Source organism: Dipodomys merriami, unplaced genomic scaffold, assembly GCF_024711535.1.
Source record: "Dipodomys merriami isolate MVZ:Mamm:240054 unplaced genomic scaffold, mDipMer1.0.p SCAF_6, whole genome shotgun sequence".
Taxonomy (NCBI): Eukaryota; Metazoa; Chordata; class Mammalia; order Rodentia; family Heteromyidae; genus Dipodomys; species Dipodomys merriami.
This window is the reverse complement of record NW_027206179.1, coordinates 2,401,986-2,421,254: the sequence shown is the minus strand read 5'-3', so window position 1 is coordinate 2,421,254 and position 19,269 is coordinate 2,401,986. Positions and strand designations below refer to the sequence as shown.

General features: G+C 42.9%; 1 protein-coding gene and 1 non-coding gene across 2 annotated transcripts; one reads left to right on the top strand and one right to left on the bottom strand.

Moving 5' to 3' along the window:
- The first annotated feature begins 578 nt into the window (after nucleotides 1-578).
- Nucleotides 579-15,967, top strand: LOC138813621 (vomeronasal type-2 receptor 116-like). The gene is made up of 9 exons (XM_070002021.1): nucleotides 579-652; nucleotides 1,276-1,376; nucleotides 1,843-1,913; nucleotides 2,052-2,218; nucleotides 9,278-9,566; nucleotides 9,943-10,752; nucleotides 12,173-12,400; nucleotides 13,423-13,546; nucleotides 15,051-15,967. Exons 1-9 carry the CDS (start codon nucleotides 579-581, stop codon nucleotides 15,965-15,967), a joined length of 2,781 nt encoding a protein of 926 aa, XP_069858122.1.
- On the bottom strand, nucleotides 3,751-3,857 carry LOC138814389 (U6 spliceosomal RNA). The gene has a single exon (XR_011367969.1). It is a non-coding gene; the product is annotated as a U6 spliceosomal RNA (small nuclear RNA).
- Nucleotides 15,968-19,269: the final 3,302 nt, after the last annotated feature.

The window sequence follows — 19,269 nt, the reverse complement described above, 5'->3', positions numbered from 1 at the left end:
TGAGTCAGAAATACAGGAGAAAGTGGAGATCATCGTGCTCAGGTAATCACCCTGACAAATGCAGCAGTAGTATGTACTGGACACCATGTGAAAAATGAAGCATACAACTTGTGGGTGGGGAAGACAGGGAAAAACTGGGTAACATTGTAAAAACATAAATGTACTCATTACCTGACTTACATGATGGTAACTCCTCTGTACAACACATTTACAATACACACAGACAGACAGACAGAAAGACAGACAGAGAGGCATAACACCCAACACAGATCCCCAAGTTTTCTCTCATTTTTGAAATGTAGGGAGAAGAAGGCTTAGAGTACTAGAGTAGATATCAATGACAATGATGTAGAAACTGTTAGCTTCGCCAGCAAGGAAACCTGACACATGGTTCAGGCAGAAAAGGCAAACTGCCTACTCACAGTACATGGAAGTGCATGGAAAAGACAGAGGAAAAGGAAAAAGAGGAAAAGAGAAAGAGAGAGAAGGGGACTTGTGCTAAGCCAGGACCACAGCGGATGTGGAAATGACCACAGAGTCTGCGGAACTTCTCACTGTCCTATGGAGGTGTGACCAGGATGGTTCAGGAAGTGACCTCCGTGGATGAAGAAGTCACCATGGAGTGTGGAGTCCTTTACTCAATCACAGTCAGGTGACTGACAGGTGATTACTGGTTTCAGGCAGGTGAAGAGGAAGTGGGGAGGGCATGTTCTCTTGGACAGATTTAACAGAAATAGAGTAATAGATGAAGAGAACAGGATAAATGTTTCTCTTCTGAGCCAGCCAAAGGTGGCTCATACTGGTAATCCTGAGTATGGAAGCAACAAAGATTGTTACTTCAGAACCCAAGTCAGGCTAGGCCCCAGCACTGATGCTCTTGCAAGGTCTTGCTGGCTACCAACACCAACTAGAATTTGCATCCTTACTTTTCCAATTTACATTTGCCAAGCCCTTCCTCATAAATATATGCAGCCAGTTCACCAAACCAGCCACCATGGTGAACTCTGTGCAGACAGGACCCTATGTTGTGATCTTGGTTTCAATATTATGAGGAACTAATAGAGAAGACAAATAGGGAGACGTGGACAGAGCTGGCACCACACAGTTGTGCAAGTGGTAACAAGAATTCCCAGAGCACTCTGACATGATGGGGACACAGCAGAGCAAGACCCATCCATACACCCACAGCTAACAGGATCCTGCCATGTTCCCAGAAAGTCACAGATCATAGAACATCTCTGTGTCTCACAGTGGACCTCCACAATATATTGATAGGTACAGTCTGATGGGTAAGGACATGCAAGCACTGAAGAAGTTCAAGGTTCAGAGTGCAAATATCCAACTGGATATCTGCATTGACCTTGAAGTATTGATCTGTAATAATTGAATTCAGGGAGACTGTTGGTAAGACCAGCAGCACTAAATAAATACATTGACCACTTCTGGATACTTATGCATGTGCAGATGGTATGGAAAGCTGAATGGTTCATTTCAGCAAACTTCTGTGGCTCACTTGGCCCTGGATTGTGAGGCTGTCCATCCTTGTTTGACGGTGCTCCAATAACTCTGATTGGGCCTTTTCTGGCTATGGCACTCTATGACCATTTGAACTTCACATGGCATCTTCTGGTGTCATCCATTCCCATCATCCCTAGTGACCCTTGATTGGTTGTACTTTTTTCTGTTCAACTTTTTCTTTCAAACAAATTTGTGAACAACCCAACAAGAAAGGAATCCATCCCTGGAGTTTCACTATCTACAGTCTTGGACGAAATCACGTCCCTGAGGAAGTGGAGAGGAAGATTGTACACATGTTTTCTAACTTTTGTTTTGACCTTGAAGCTGGACACCAGATGCAGAGCCAGAGGGCAGAATGGGCTCTGTATTCCTCTAGGACAGTGAAGGCCTCCCAGGTAACAAGAAGCCACAAAAACTGAAGATCCATTTAGATGCGTTCCTGACACAGAAATCAGAGTCTGCATCCAGAATCACAGCTCCAGGTCAAAGCAGCAGCAATGTTCCCTGTGGCTCTGACACTGCTTCTCCTCCAGTGTCCACACCTGGTCAGTTCCTCTGAAGATGGCAGACGGATTTGCACAGAGAAATGTGTGGCACACAGCAGGGGAGATGTGGTCATTGCTGGATTTTACCCCCTCTATTCTTGGGAATTGTTCGTTCAAAACTTGAATGACCCTACCATGCAGCAAAAGAACATTCAGTAAGTGATTTCTTGGCTTTCCTTAAATTGTAAATTTTCTCTTTGGGTTACAGTCAGAGGTGGGGGAAGTTTGGACACAATCACTGATGTGCTCTGCAACTTCTACACTGCCCTCACTACAACAGCTCATTTCAGATTTTCCTGATGAATATTTTTCTTTCTTCCAAGGGTACAGAGTTTTCTGTCTGTCTTCCATTCCACTCCCCTTTCCAGAGATGTCCCGACTACCCCACCATCACTGTGACTCCTCCACTCATCATTGTTACTCAGGGTCACTGGGGTGACCAAGAGTCCATACAAAGACACTAAAGAGCAATGTCCCCATCCATAGTGCAAAGACCAGGGAATCTTCAATCAATTCTGTAATTAAACTTTTCAAAACAGGATCAATGTTTGGACCTCCTTCATAACAACCTTTGTTAAGATAGACATTCATTGTCTGGTTCTGGGGATATTTCATGTCAGCAAAGTCCTGGGAATTGGGAGCTGCTGGTCAGATCAGTAATAAGAGCTTGAAGATATGTTTGATTTTTTTCCCCTTAACTAATGTAAGTAAACGTCTGCCCTGATGACCATGTCTTGGCCTGTGTCCCATGTCATTCCCAGAAGCTCTGCTTCCATTCCTTGTTCTCTAACATCTTCCAGGCTTATTTATTTTTCCCTGATCATAACTTTCTAACCTAGATTTCAATGTTTTTTTCATATATATTGTCAGTAATGGGGCTTCAACTCTGGGCTTCGATGCTGCCCCTGTGCTATTCAGCTTAAGGCAAGTGCTCTACTGCTTGTGCCACAGTGACACTTCCAATTTTTTAGTGGTTTATTAGAGATAAGAGTATCATAAACTCTTCTGCCTTGGCTGGCTCTGAACATTGATCCTCAGATCTCACCCTCCTGAATAACTAGAATGACAGGTGTGAGCAAAGGTGCCTAGCTTTTTCACATGTTTTTTTTTTTAAATTGTATTTTATTTTATTTGAGAACATACTGTACAGAGGGGCTACAATTACATGGGCAGGATAATGCATACATTTCTTACCAAGCATTGCAGCCTCCTCCTTTGTTTACCCTTCACTTCCCTTCCCTGCCTCCCCCCTCCCCCCACCCAATTTTACCCCCCTCCCCCCACCCAATTATACCCCCCTCCCCCCCCACACCGAAATTGTAAAGCTGGTTTTGACATGACATTTTGTACTTCTCATTGTTGCAACAGGTCCACCTGAATCCTTAAACGACTTGTTTGTCCCCATCTCCTCCACATGATATACTGACATCAAATATAGTGAAAGCGGGGGTTACACTGTGGGGGAGGGACATACAAAGCAACAAAGAAATAATCTTATAAATGCATTAGAAACACATGCATGAAAGAAACAAAAACATTAAAATACATATTTAAGGGTTCATTTTCCTAACATCACATTATCTGGCCTTTTCCGCTTGACTCATACCTATACTAGATATTGCAAATAAGGGAAACCAATGGACCTATGCTTCTTTGGGCCTGGCTTACTTCACTTAATATAATTTTTAAAAATATGGAACGCTTCACGAATTTGCGTGTCATCCTTGCGCAGGGGCCATGCTAATCTTCTCTGTATCGTTCCAATTTTAGTATATGTGTTGCCGAAGCGAACACTTTTCACATGTTTTATACACACTTTCATTCATGCATTTGACCCAGGTGAGCTCACTACTTTCAGATCACATAATTCTCTGTAAACTAAGGAAATCATGGATGAATCTTCTCAGACAAGTTGTGTGGAAACATCCTGTTTGGGGTTGGGTTTGGAGATGAATATTTTATTAAATAAGAGGTATGTGAGGGATATTGAAGCCAACTGAACCTGGTGAGGATGTGTAAACCTAGCATTAGAAACATACCCCATGGGAGAGGGAAGATGTCAGAGCTATCCTCTTCTCTGTCCATTCTCTAATTTAGCTGTGTGTGTGTGTGTGTGTGTGTGTGTGTGTGTGTATGTATGTTCACACATACTCTGATACTCAGACATCATCTCAAGTCCTGATTGCTGTCCCTTAGCATTTTTTTCTCTCATGGCTGGCTCTCTACCACTTGACCCACAGCTGTGCACCAGTTTCTGTAGAGTTGCTTGTACATAAGACTGTCACATACATTCCTGCCCAAAGTGACTACAAAACATAATTCTCCTATATCAGCCTCCTTAGTAGTTATATTTACAGGCCTTAGCCGCCAGTTCCTATTCATATTTAATATTACTCACATTCTAGCTGTCAAGCCTGAGAGTTAAATTGTACACAAGGACATCAGCAAACATCCAGGAGAGTTGAGATTCTATGAGAATTTCCCCAAAATGATTACAATGAATGCTAAGAGAACTCATTGTTCTGGAACATTCTTGATTCATATTGGCATGTGATACCATCTGGCCTTTGAAATGTCTCAGATTTACACCAGTGGTCTGGCTTTGTGCCTGTCTTTCCAGAAATTCCAGGCAGGCTTCAGTGTTCCTGAGTCTGTGGTGACTTCCACAATGGCACCACTAGAGGGAGGCCAGGCCTTGTGAGAAGTCAGCTGTGAGGTGATAAACCACTTCAGTACCAGAGAAAACTAAAGGCAATTTTGGTGACAAATACTCTGTGGTTCTAAAAACTTCAAGAGAACTTTAATGAGTCGTAGGTCCAAGTATGCCTCCTCCCTGTGTGCACAGGGGGAACATATGCCTTGTCCACAGGGAATGGCCTTGTGAGTGGATTCTGCCTAGCAGTGGCAAGATCTGTGTGCTAGAACAGGCCTTAGTCACAGCTGTGGACACCAAAACTCTATTACACCTGGAATACCAACCAGCAGGGTCACCAAAACAGATGAAGGTTTGAAGTTTCCTTCTAAAAGTTGGGACTCTTCACTTGGGATCCTAGACTTTGATCTCAGATGAAGAAATTTTACACAAATAACAACCTTAAGAAAATATGTTCCATATGAATTTTTGGATTGCCTCCTCTATTTCCTTGAAGAATGAGGGTGGAATTTTGATAGGTATCGCGTTGAATTTGTAGATAGCCTTGGGAAGTATTGCCATTTTCACGATGTTAATCTTGCCAATCCAGGAGCATGGGAGGTTTTGCCATTTTTTAAGTTCTGTGTTGATTTCCTTTTTCAAGATTTTAAAGTTTTCATCATAGAGGTCCTTCACTTCTTTGGTTAAGTTAATTCCTAGGTATTTTATTTTTTGTGGGGCTATTACAAATGGAGTTGCTTTCCTAATTTCAGCCACACTTTTCTCATTGTTGGCATATAGAAAAGCCATTGATTTTTGGGGGTTAATTTTATAACCTGCTACTTTGCCAAAGTTTTGAATCAGCTTGAGTAATTTGGGAATGGAGTCTATGGGATTCTTTAAATACAAGATCATGTCATCTGCAAAGAGGGAGAGTTTTATTTCTTCTTTCCCTATTTGGATCCCCTTTATGTCTGCATCTTGTCTTATTGCTGTAGCTAGGCATTCTCTTGTTGCTTTGTATGTCCCTCCCCCACAGTGTAACCCCCGCTTTCACTATATTTGATGTCAGTATAACATGTGGAGGAGATGGGGACAAACAAGTCGTTTAAGGATTCAGGTGGACCTGTTGCAACAATGAGAAGTACAAAATGTCATGTCAAAACCAGCTTTACAATGTCAGTGTGTGGGGGGGAGGGGGGTATAATTGGGTGGGGGGAGGGGGGTAAAATTGGGTGGGGGGAGGGGGGAGGCGGGGAAGGGAAGTGAAGGGTAAACAAAGGAGGAGGCTGCAATGCTTGGTAAGAAATGTATGCATTATCCTGCCCATGTAATTGTAGCCCCTCTGTACAGTATGTTCCCAAATAAAATAAAATACAATTAAAAAAAAAAAGAAAGGAAATATGGCAGAGCTTTCCTGAGTAAGGAAGCAAACAAACAAGCAGGTAGACAAACAGGAAACAGAAAGGCAAAGACACACTCTAACTGAGGAGAGACACACAGCTCTTGGGCTGCCACGGGTATTCAGATGGTAAAGGCAGAAGGTCTGACTTCAAAGTTACACAAACATAGGTCGGTCATCTTTGCACTAATCACTCCTGGTGTTACATTTTCTGATTTTCTGTATGTTTTGACCATTCTTTCCAGATGATTATCCTTGAGGGAAGGGAGGTGTGCTGTTCTCTATATTTGGTGTAGGACATTGCTTACGTTTGGGGAAAGGATTTGGGGGGGGAATGCATACACAGTACAAGACAACTGTTAATTCATATGATGAGAAATGCGTCTTTCGGGAAGCAATGCAACCTGTTATCTCCCTTTGAAGTAAAGATAGTAGCCCTGTGTTTCTAAATAACATGTTTCTGAGTTGCCTCCTCTAGGACTCTTTTTTTTTTCAATTTATCCAGCTTCTCTTTGTGCTCAATGACTTTTTTCCCTTAATCTTAAGATATGTAGATGGATCAATAGCTCTCTATTTGTTGTGAGCCTACAAACCTCATTTTTTACTAATCTATTCTATTCCATTTTCCCCTAAATGACTTCGTTCCCTTAACATTAAGGGAAGTAGATGGACAAGCTTTAAGCTTGAGTTTTTTAGTTCCTGGCATGCATTAACCTTATTAATCATTTTCCTTAGTCTATCCTGCCTGAGTACAGCATCCTCAGTCCACTGCAATCAAGACCAATACAGTGCTAGGTGAGCACTAAGATCGACTCAGGAAGAATGTGGTAGAGGTGCATTCATGGGCCAAGATGCCCACAAACATACACAATTAGTCATAGCAAGAATAGAATACAGATTGTCTGTTGGTAGATAACTTTCCCAGGTCCACAGCTCTGCCAGAGGCTGCCCTGGCTATGGAGTCATGTCACAGTTCTACTGCTATCACTTGGCCACACTAAGCTATGGGACAATATCACCATCATACTTCCCTGTCTTATCCATGCCAAGTAGGATGGAGATCTATGCTGTGTCACAGCAGCATGCTAAGGTTTGTAAAGGAAGCCAAAAGCCAGGCACCGGTGGCTGACGCCTATAATCCTAGCTACTTAGGAGGCTGAGATCTGAGGACCAGGGTTCAAAGCCAACCCAGGCAGAAAACTCTGTGAGAATTTTATCTCCAATAAAACATCAGAAAGCCAGAAGTGGCGCTGTGCCTCAAGTGCTAGACAGCTAATCTTGAGCTGAAGACTTTAGGGTCAGATCCCAGGCCTAGACTTCAAGCCCCACAACTGGCAAAAGAAAGAAGGAAGCCACAGGGACATCTTGGTGAATACCACCATCCAATCAGGCCAGCTAGCATCCAGAAAACCCAAACTGACATGTGGATACACTTAAGCCACACTCTAGCTTATGCTGCTCTAGACCAATGCACACTGGATTCCTAGAGTGACGTCAGTTTCTGCCTGGTGCCATCTTGAGCACTGTCCTTCTAGGGAAGTGGTCCCTGAGATGATTCACTGAGCAACAAGACTGGGACTGACCAGATGACAACAGAGTCACATAGCCACAGTGCCTTCACCAGGTTAAGTAGGAAGACAGGTGTGAGCCTACTCCAGCCATGGTGGAACTCATTCAAATGGCATTTGGCTCTGCCTCAGGGACCTTCCAAAACCTCCTGAAATATTCTAATGGAAGCTGAGATGCCAGCACCAAACAGTGCCTCTAGTTTATTCTGGATTACTGGTCCAACCATGACATGCCTGACAAAGGGTTCTAAGAAAAACCCTGACCCACTCTAATGCCCTCTTCACTAGGAGGTTGTATCCCATACCTGCTGTCGTTCACAAGATTGGAGGAGGGAGGTTGTAGCAGTGTCTTTCTTCTCTGTCCTAAAACAATTCTAGCGGCACAATCTAAAGGTCTGGACCCAAGAGCAGAGATTATAAGCACTTCCCCAGCACTGGTCTCAGTGTAGGAGATGATGCTGAGATTTAACTTTAATTCTCTCTCTCCCTGCAATGTCAGAGGGTTTCTGCCCATACTGAGCTACTAATGCTCATGATGGGGAGGAACATGGAGATGGCTTCTTCCACCTTTTCTCATACATCCATTTCTGTTGTTTGTTCTACTAGAGAAGTATCTCCCAGTCCATACCACCCGACTCTCATCTGTTCTTTGTTGGGTGAGGCAATCTTCATGTTCTAGCTTCCTTGGCTGCCATCTTGCTCTGCTTCTAGGAATCCCCTTGAATGAAGAGATACTCTGAGTCAGCTTAGTGTTCCTCTACCACATCAAATGAATTGTATTTCTCTGTTTTTTCTCTTTTTTTCGTTCTTTTTCTTTTTCTTTTTTTTTTTTTTTGCCTGTCATGGGGGCAGAACTCTGGGCCTTGGTGCTGTCCCTCACTTCTTCAGCTCAAGGCTTGTGCTCTACCACTTGAGCCACAGTACCACTTCTGGATTTTTCTGCTTAGGTGGTGCAGAAGAATACAAGCCAGAACCTTATACATACAAGGCAAGCACTCTACCACTGAGCCACTTTCCCAGCTCTTCTTTGTTTTCTTTACTTTCTTCACAAGGCAAGATTCACTTCTTTGCAGAAGGATGCCTCATTGGCAAAAGTGTGGCAAGCAAGTACAGAGACAAGACAGCCTGTTTTCCTATTTACTCCTAACACAGCAGGCCCTGACTCTCTGCTGATATTGGTTGAACTCAGGTGGACAATCTGCTCCCAATTTGAATTGAATTTCTTAGGAATTTCTTCATATGTAAGCTAATTCAAGACACTCAGTGGCTTAGTATGTGAGCTGGGCATGCACCTATGTTCCAACAGAACGCAGTGGTTTCACATATCCATAGGTGACAGAGAGGAAAAGCCACCTTTCTCATCCCTCCTCCTCTCTCTGCAATCTCAGAAGAATAGTCATCTCGTATATGCTGATCAAGGCTTGTTCAGGAGCACTCCCAATTCCAAAAACTTATCCAACACTCCAAATTATAATGCCCTCCTGTTGGAAGATAGGATCTACACCTACTAGTGTGTGTAGAGTTAAGCATTTGATTCAACAAAGTCAAGAGATTTGCAGTTAATCATTTGTAATACTCCTATACCTACCCAAATGTTGTGTCCTCTGTGCAGTATCATTTTAAAGAAATACCAATTGCTTCTCACCCTGCTGCTGGCTGTGGAGGAGATCAACAAGAATCCCCATCTGCTGCCCAACATGACTCTGGGATTTGAGATCTATAGTGCACACTACGCAGGTACTGATCTGTTAGAGGATCCACTCACCTGGCTATCTGGGAAGAATACAAACAACCCTAATTACACCTGCAGAAGAGACAGCAAGGCTATAGCGGCACTCACAGGAACCTCAAGCACATCTGTCCCAATCGGGACTCTGCTGGACATCTACAAACTTCCACAGGTGAGGCGGGGAGGGGTGGGCAGATGTGAACCATGTCCAAATGGCCTCTGCCCTTGACTGACTGAAGAAGTGGTGTTAGCACAAACCCTTCCAAATGCATGATCTCACAGGGAAAAGACTCCAAAAGTGGGTGGGACATACACATATTCATTACTGCAAATAAAAGGAGGGGTGTAATGAGAGGAAAGGATATCCCAAAGCTCTGAGCCTTATCCGTACATGTCTACAAAGTGCTTGGAGCATGGAAGATGACTTTGCAAATGGGACAAGCAAACTTTTGCTTCCACCTCTACCAGTTGTTGTGTAGCTCACATCAGGACTGAGACTTGCCTATGACCATCCTCTTCCTGGTGTTGTGTTCATTGTTTCCCTGTAGTTCATCTTTGGGACTTTTGATCCTCTCCTGAGTGACCGTGGAAAGTTCAGAACTGTGTATCAGATGGCTGCCAAGGACATGGGTCTAGCCCTGGCCATGGTCTCCTTGATGCTTCATTTTAGCTGGACCTGGGTGGGACTGTTCATCACTGAAGACAACTTTGGTGTGTGGTTCCTCTCAGATTTGAGAGAAGAGATGGGCAAGATAGGAGTCTGTTTTGCCTTTGAGAACATGATCACTTACAATGCCTTGGCAGATTACTCAGATGATCTTTCCATGTATCGCCAGCTAATGGACTTATCAACCAATGTGATTATCATTTATGGGGACAGTAAATTTCTTCTAAGCTTTATTGTTAAATTTGGGCATATTTTAATTACAGGGAAAGTCTGGATCATGAACTCACCCTATGATGATGTCACCATTGGTAAAAAATATTTTCTGATCCACTCCTTCCATGCATCTCTCACCTTCTCTCATCATCACAGAAACACTGCTGGGTTCACCAATTTTATTCTGACAGAGACCTTATCCAAAAACTCAGGAAATAATTCCCTTCCTACGTCATGGATTCAGTCTGTTTATTGCATCCTGATTAAGTCTGACTGCAGAGACTTGGGGCACTGTTCATACAATGCCACACTACATTGGTTACAGAGGTATATTTTTGACATGTCCATGTCAGATGAGAGTTACAACATCTACAATGCTGTGTATGCTGTGGCCTATGCCCTCCACCAGATGCTCCTTTATCACATGGAAGAGCCACGAGTACACAATGGGCAACCAAGAGCATTTCTCTCTTTACAGGTAATGGCTTTGCTTTTGGGTGCCCTACCCTAGGCATACAGGCTTTCATAGAAGCTTTCATAGCAAATGGAACCATCTGGCTCCATTTTGGAAAATTTAAGAAACAAGGGCTGGGAAGGTGGCTCAGAGAAGAGTTCTTGCCTTGCATGCATGAGGCTTGGGTTTGGTTCCTCCGTACCACCTAAGCAGAAAAAGTTAGAAGTGGCACTGTGGCTCAGGTGGTAGACTGGTAGCCTTTAGCTGAAGAGCTGAAGGACAGTGCCAGTTCAGGGCCCACACATAACAAAAAAAAAAGTCTTTTCATAAGCCGGATGCCAGTGGCTCATGCCTGTAATCCTAGCTACTGAGGAGGCTGAGATCTGAGGATCACAGTTCAAAGCCAGCCCAGGCAGAAAAGTCCATGAGACTCTTACCTCCAATTAACCACTAGAAAATTGGAAGTGGCACTGTGGCTCAAGTGGTAGAGCGCTGGCCTTGAGCTGAAGAGCACAGGGACAGAGCCCAGACCCAGAGTTCAAGCCCCACTACCAACAAACAAAAAGAAAAGAAAATACAAGAGACACTGGGCCTGTTGTGCTCTCCATGAAATGACTGTAGAGCTATGAAGACAAGCTCTTGAAGAACGCTGCATCCATGACAAGGAAGTGCTGTGTCTTCTGTCCCCATCCTCATTCTGTGGGGAAAAACCATTCCCATTTCAATAGCATATATCCACATTGTCCTTGTACCTTTTTAAAATAACAGACCAAGGGTGACTAGTTCTTGAAAACCTAAGATTGTCTGGACACAAGTGGTTCACACCTGTGGCTCTCTCCTGACTACAATTAATTACCAAAAAGCCACAGGTGGAGCTGTAGTTCAATTGATTGAATGCTTACTATGAAAAGGAAAAAAAATCACCTCAAGTTGAGGGTCTAGACCCTGAGGTGGAGCCACAGGACAGGATACACACACACACACACACACACACACACACACACACACACACACACACACACACACACACACACACACACACTGAAGTAAGTCTTGATTAAGGTAATCTTTCATAGCTGTCATAAACCTTCTATGATTCTACTTAGTTTATTATTTACCTTTATTTCAGACTGACTGTCTGATCACAATCATAAAATAATGCACTTCAGAGAGGCAGTTGAGATATGTCATATTGTAATTCATTATTTCGTTGGATATGGCTGGAGTTTCATTCCCTTGAAATTGAGTTTCTGCATCCCATCATGGATAACCAGGCTTTAGAAACTTCTTAACATGTTAGTCCTCTGTTGGCCTGCATTTGATACAGTTGTTTGGATTCCTGTGGTGTGCCTGAATCAGGTGGTGGGAATGAGGAGTAATCCATTGTTCTGGGGTTCTGTGATAACACTGGAAGCACTTCACCATACTGTAATGTCCCTTTTAGCTGCATCCCTTTTTGAAGAAGATCCAATTTACCAATCCTGTTGGAGACCAAGTGGTTTTGAATGAGGAAAGGAAATTGGAGGCAGAGTATGACATTAAGAGCTTTTGGAATTTTCCAGAAGGTCTGGGACAAAGGGTGAAAGTTGGCGAGTTTTCTCCATTTAGGCCACATGGTCAACAACTGATTTTGTTTGAAAATCTGATAGAGTGGCCCATAGGAATTACCAAGGTGGGTCATTTCTGCATTTTTCCCTCTCTCCTTTTTTAAAAAAAATATTGTTATTAGGAAGTAGTTGTAGAAAGAGCTTACAATTCCCTAAGTAAAGTTATGAGTACAATGCTTGTAGACAATGCCACCACATCCTTATTTCTCCCCCAGGGTTGGTCATTTCTAGCCATAATGTCTTGATCTATGAATAAATATGCAATAAGCTTATCCTGTTTTTGACCATGTCCAATAAAAGTAAGACTCAGGCTCAGTGGTGTACAGTTCACAAGGTCTGTTGTTGGAAATTACTTACTAACAGATTCCTGAAGAGAATAGGAGAACATATCATTACAATATGTTGTTCTATGTTTGCATATTGAATATCATAAAAGGTGAATGACACCTGTGAATCATCATTCCAGCGCTGTGACAAAATATGTGAGGTAATCAAATGAGAAGGCAAAAGGGCTTGCTTTGCTTCTGCCTGGAGATTTCACACCATGGTTGGGTAGATGCTGCTTTTGAGTCTGTGTTGAGATAGGATGTAATGAAAGGAGCATCTGCCAGTGAAGTTCACCCACCTCATGGCAGCTGGGATGCCAAGAGAGATGTGAATCACCCTGGGTACAGCAGCACCTCCAAAGTAATTAGCCATGCTTTAGAGTGTGGGTTTGAAGTTTCTCTGAGTGATTTTCCTCTCATGCTCTTGTTCATCTACTCACATATGAATAAAAGAGAACACATATCATCACCTGAATTCAAGAATGGGATGCAGGATTAACTTTCATTTCCTATTTTCCTAGAATTAACATCCAGCTCTTAAAGGCTCCATGACTTCCCGATAGCATGAGGGGCTGGGTGTCAAGGCCCCATATGTTCTTCAGGTCATGTTAGATGAAACTCTAAGAAGGCTCAATCAATAATTGGCTCTGTGTATATAAAGATTGTGTGTTTTGATGATTTTTTCCCCCGAAAGCACTGGAGTGTCTGGGATGTCAGGTCAAAGAATGAAGAGTCACTAACCTTCATCTGTCTGTTCTCAGACTCCTCAGTCTGTCTGCACTGAGAGCTGTGGTCCTGGATTCAGGAAGGCCTCTCTGGAGGGAAATGCTACCTGTTGCTTTTACTGCATTCTTTGCCCAGAGAATGAGATTTCTAATGCGACAGGTGAGTCTGTGACTTATAGATAAATTCCCCATCTCCCTTCCTAACCTTCAGTCCTTCCAAGCCAGTGGAATGATCTACATTCGCAGGGCAGGAACACACATGCACCTTCATGCAGAATTCCATGGCTACCATAAACCATACTTCCCCTTAGAAGAAACAACCCACTGCCCCTGCATTACAAATCTGATTGTATTTTCTAATCTATTACAGGCTTCATCTTGAGAATACCCCTGTTCCCCTCTCCTATGTCACATGTTTTGTATTTAAAGAAAACATCAAAAAAAGAAACAAAATATCAAGGACCAGTTGTTGCTCTTTGAAATGATGTGGAATTGTGGGTCTAACACAGCCTTTCATTACTTAGTGCCCAATGCTGCTCTTTCTAGTTAAATTTTACTTGCTATTTAGCATAACTAATAATACAAGGGGCTTTGTTATGATCACTCCATGTCTGACACTGGCACTACATTGACTAGCAAATACTCAAAACTAATTGATTCAGAAGTAGTTTAGAATCTCCATTTCATTTCCCTTCTCCCTCCTCCAACTGATCTTCCCAGACCCTCTCATATCAGTGGAGGAGCATTGTTTTTGACACAGATCAAATACTCAGGATGTTTGTGTAAGGAGTGTAAGGAGTAGGTTGAGGTTTGGATTAGACCCTCTTGTTAAATTGAAGTGGTTGGGGCTGATTCTATATTTTCCATTATTTCTTGAATGAGTAGCAGAGAGCCAGAGTGGTATGCCATGTCAAGAATGCAGCAAATAAGGCTAGGAAATTATATATTACACCTGCAATCAAGATACTCAGGAAGTTGAGATTTGAGGATAGAATTTCGATGCAATAATGGGCAGGACACTCAATACAAATCTTTTCCACAATTAAGCACTCAATAAGCTGGAATTTGAGCTGTGGTTCAAGTGGTGGAGTGGTAGGTTTGAGCATGAATATTCTGGAAAAATTCCCAGGACCAGAGTTCAAGCAATGTAGGAAAGACAGAAATAAAGAAAGATAGAAAGACAGAAAGACAGGATGGAGGGGAGGAAGGAAGGAAGGAAGGCAAGAAGGAAGGAAGGAAGGAAGGAAGGAAGGAAGGAAGGAAGGAAGGAAGGAAGGAAGGAAGGAAGGAAGGAAGGAAGAGAGGGAGAGAGGGAGGAAGGAAGGAAGGAAGGAAGGAAGGAAGGAAGGAAGGAAGGAAGGAAGGAAGGAAGGAAGGAAGGAAGGAAGGAAAGGAAGGGAGGAAGGAAGGAAAGAAGGAAGGAAAAGAGGGAGAGAAGGAAGGATATAAACAGAAAAAAGAGAAAGGGAGGAAGGAAAGAAAAATGTGAGAGAGAAACAGATTTCACCTGAAGGTATTTTGATATAGAGAGTCACAGCACTTCTTATTGAAAGCAATACAGGTCACCTGGTGAATCAGGGAAAATGAACTGCTTGAGTGGAGGTGGATGAGAGGAAAGAGAAATTACTGATCACAGACTAATACTGATACTCACTCCTAACCAGACATGGAGCAGTGTGTCAGGTGTGCAGATCATCAGTTTGCCAACACCCAGAAAAACCACTGCCTCATGAAAACTGAGAGCTTCCTGGCTTATGAAGATCCCTTGGGCCTGGCTCTGGTCTGCACAGCTCTCTGCTGCTCTGCACTAACAGCTGCTGTTCTTGGGGTGTTTATCAAGCACCAAGACACCCCCATTGTCAAGGCCAATAACCGGACCCTCAGCTACATCTTGCTCATCTCCCTCACCTGCTGCTTCCTCTGCGCCTTACTCTTCCTTGGCCGTCCCCACACAGCGTCCTGTATCCTCCAGCACACCACATTCGCAGTGGTGTTCACTGTGGCTGTCTCCACAGTCCTGGCCAAGACCATCACTGTGGTTCTGGCCTTCACACTCACTGCTCCAGGGAGAAGCATGAGACAGTGGCTGGTGTCCCGGGCTCCTAACCTCATCATCCCCATCTGCACTCTCATCCAGGTGACTCTCTGTAGCCTCTGGCTGGGAATCTCTCCTCCCTTCATTGACACAGATGCACACTCAGAATATGGCCACATCATCATCCTGTGCAACAAGGGTTCCCTCACCGCCTTCTACTGTGTCCTGGGATACCTGGGTGCCCTGGCCATGGCCAGCTTCACGGTGGCTTTTCTGGTCAGGAACCTTCCTGACACCTTCAATGAGGCCAAGTTCCTGACCTTCAGCATGCTGGTGTTCTGCAGTGTGTGGCTCACCTTCCTGCCTGTCTACCACAGTGCCAAGGGGAAGGTCATGGTGGCTGTGGAGGTCTTCTCCATCTTGGCCTCCAGTGGAGGTCTCCTGGGCTGCATATTTGCTCCCAAGTGCTACATCATCTTGATAAGACCTGAGAGAAATTCCCTGCACAGGTTTAGGGAGCGACCACCTGGAGGAAATAAATCTTAAGAGGAACATAAATGTTGTCTAGAAGGCTTAGAGGTTCTGAGACAAATCTATACAATTTTGTCAGTCAAAATTAGTTTGACCTGAGGAATTCCTTCAACAAATAAGTTACTCTTACTCATGTTTCTGGTTATGTTAGAGTCAGCGCAAGGTTCCATTTTGACCTCTTAAATTTCCATTTCATCCTGGATATCCTTTGCTTCCTCCAAAGTAATCTGCCTTTCATGCTATCAGTCGTCCATTTGAGTACATTGTCTACTGTGATTCTTCCATTCCCTATATATGGGCTATATCACTGCGTGAATATCAGTATATTGCTAAATTCACTGATATATGAACATTCATCTTGGTTAAATTTTCCATGCTTTGGTTACAATTTCTTGAGTATATTTTCTGAGATTGTTGTACATTTCTGTTCACATATTTGCTGTTTTGCAATATTACTGAATGTGTTTTCCTAAGAAACTTCTCTCCTCTCTCTCGGTCTCTTTCCTCTCTCCCTCTCCCTCCACTTCACCTCCCCCCTCTCTCTCTCTCTTTCCTCTCTTATTCTCTACCTTTAGAATTTTAGATCAGGATATTAATCAGCACCAATTTCCTATGGGAATCTGTATGTGTTCTTTTTCCTGGAAAATGGGACAGGGCATCAACGTGACTTATGCAGAACCACTAGAGGAATAGTTTGATTATTGGTCCTTATTTCTCACTGAAAGTGGAAGGTAGAGAGTGCATGACTGTCTGAGCTGAGCCTTGTCATCTTAGCGCAAAGTATCTTCAATAGTAATAGATATAAAAAGAAAAAGGATCCCAAGACAGGGGGAAATACCGTAGATCATGCTCAGACTCAATATCTGTCAATGTTCCTTATATACTACGAGAGAAGGAACAATTCAACCATTCAGAAGACTCCCTGAAGAAATCAGAATCTGTTGCCTGTTTGTTTGGAGTGGTAATTGAGGCTTCTTGACTTGCCATTTTTCTTGTGTTTCTATGGCTTGTTCTGCTCACTTGGAAATGGCAACAGAGCAGTCAATGAAAAACCTAGAGAATAGTTCTCAAAATGCTCTAGAAACACTACTGGTAAGCATGCTGAATGGAAAGGCCCATTTAGTCGCAGAATACAAGGGAAAGGCTATAAGGGAAAAATTGGGAATCCAGATGTGAAAGAAATTAATGAGGCCAAGAAGGGCCAGATGCTCTTAGTTGGACAGAGCTAGGGGGTAATTGAGGAGTTTCTGAAATCTGCAGGGAGGTATAGCTCGTCCCTGATGAGAAATAATGACCCCCAGGTGTGATTAACATGGCATAACTGGGCCTTATCTTTCAAGGCTCTGTAGCCCCAAGAAGCAAGAGGGTTAAGAAGAAGAGTGGAGGGCTGGTAAGGTGGCTCAGTGGTAGAGCGCTTGCCTTGCATGCCTGAGGCCCTGGGTTCGATTCCTCAGCACCACATAAGCAAAAAGAAAAAAAGAGAAGGAGAGTGGATTGCTGGGTTGTGTTTTTTTTACTAACTCCTAAAAGATATTTATTACTTTTTGTCAACTTAAAAATGTTTATTGTTATTATAAAGGATATACATGGGGGGCTATTGTTATACAAGTCAGGTAAAGAATAGATTTCTCTTTGGACAATGACTCCTCTTTCCCTGCTCTTTCCCAGTTTGTCCCTCCATTACCACCCACAACTTGTATAGTTCCTTTGCCACATAGTGTCTAGTGAGTACAACTGCTGTATTGGTTCACTCTTTGTCCCTCCATTTCCTAATCAAATTGAAAAGGTCTCACCTCTTAATACTGTCATATTGGAGAAGACACAAACCACAGCAAGGACAAAGCTGAAGGAAGAACTGGGGATCTGAAAAAAAGAAAAGTTCAGGTGGTAGAAAATCATTGCCTTTGTAAAATCAGATGGGAAGAAAAATCAAAGAAATGCTTTAGAAAGACTGATTTAACACTGTAATGCTGGAGGGGATAATGAAATGAGAACAAATTGAAGAATAAGTAAATCGAAGTCGAGATTTTGTTTCTTTACATTATTTATTGCAAAGAATATGTGTTCTATATGCAACAGTATGGCAGATTTTGCTTGATTCAGTTAAGTCTAAACTACAAACATACAAATAATTGACTAAAAATGGTACACTTAGGGGAGGATTCTGAGGATATAGATCCTTTGAACAACTAATGAGCAGGATGCATGATATTGGCTCAGCTGAAAGGCTGAAGAAAAGGAGGTCATATTGAAGAAAAACTAGGAGATAGGTTGAGATTGGTCAAGACCTTTTGTAGGGTTTGGCCAAAATAATGGGGGTGGTCTCTAAAGCCTTGAGGCAATACTGTCTGGGTTTAGTTGCTGAGCCTGGAGAGTATCTGGTTCTTTCCTAGGTAAAGGCAAGGATGGGTCTGGAGGTGATGTGTAAAGGGATAATAAAGAAGATGTCCTTTAAATCAAACACTGAAAAGACTGGGGAGTTAGAAAAGTGGGAGAGGATTTACCATAGCTAAGATATGGAACCAACCCAGATGCCCCTCAGTAGATGAATGGATCAAGAAAATGTGGTATATATACACAATGGAATTCTATGCCTCCATCAGAAAGAATGACATTTCCCCATTTGTTAGGAAATGGAAAGGTTTGGAAAAAATTATATTAAGTGAAGTAAGCCAGGCCCAAAGAAGCATAGGTCCCATGGTTTCCCTTATTTGCAATATCTAGTATAGGTATGAGTCAAGCGGAAAAGGTCAGATAATTTGACGTTAGGAAAATGAACCCTTAAATATGTATTTTAATGTTTTCGTTTCTTTCATGCATGTATTTCTAATGCATTTATAAGATTATTTCTTTGTTGCTTTGTATGTCCCTCCCCCACAGTGTAACCCCCGCTTTCACTATATTTGATGTCAGTATAACATGTGGAGTAGATGGGAACAAACAAGTCGTTTAAGGATTCAGGTGGACCTGTTGCAACAATGAGAAGTACAAAATGTCATGTCAAAACCAGCTTTACAATGTCAGTGTGAGGGGGGGAGGGGGTATAATTGGGTGGGGGGAGGGGGGTAAAATTGGGTGGGGGGAGGGGGGAGGCGGGGAAGGGAAGTGAAGGGTAAACAAAGAAGGAGGCTGCAATGCTTGGTAAGAAATGTATGCATTATCCTGCCCATGTAATTGTAGCCCCTTTGTACAGTATGTTCTCAAATAAAATAAAATACAATTAAAAAAAAAAAAAGAAAAGTGGGAGAGGAAGTTTGGATAAATGGGAACAGATGAGATGACTCTCTAATTAATTTTTCAGGGTCCTGAAGCAAGCA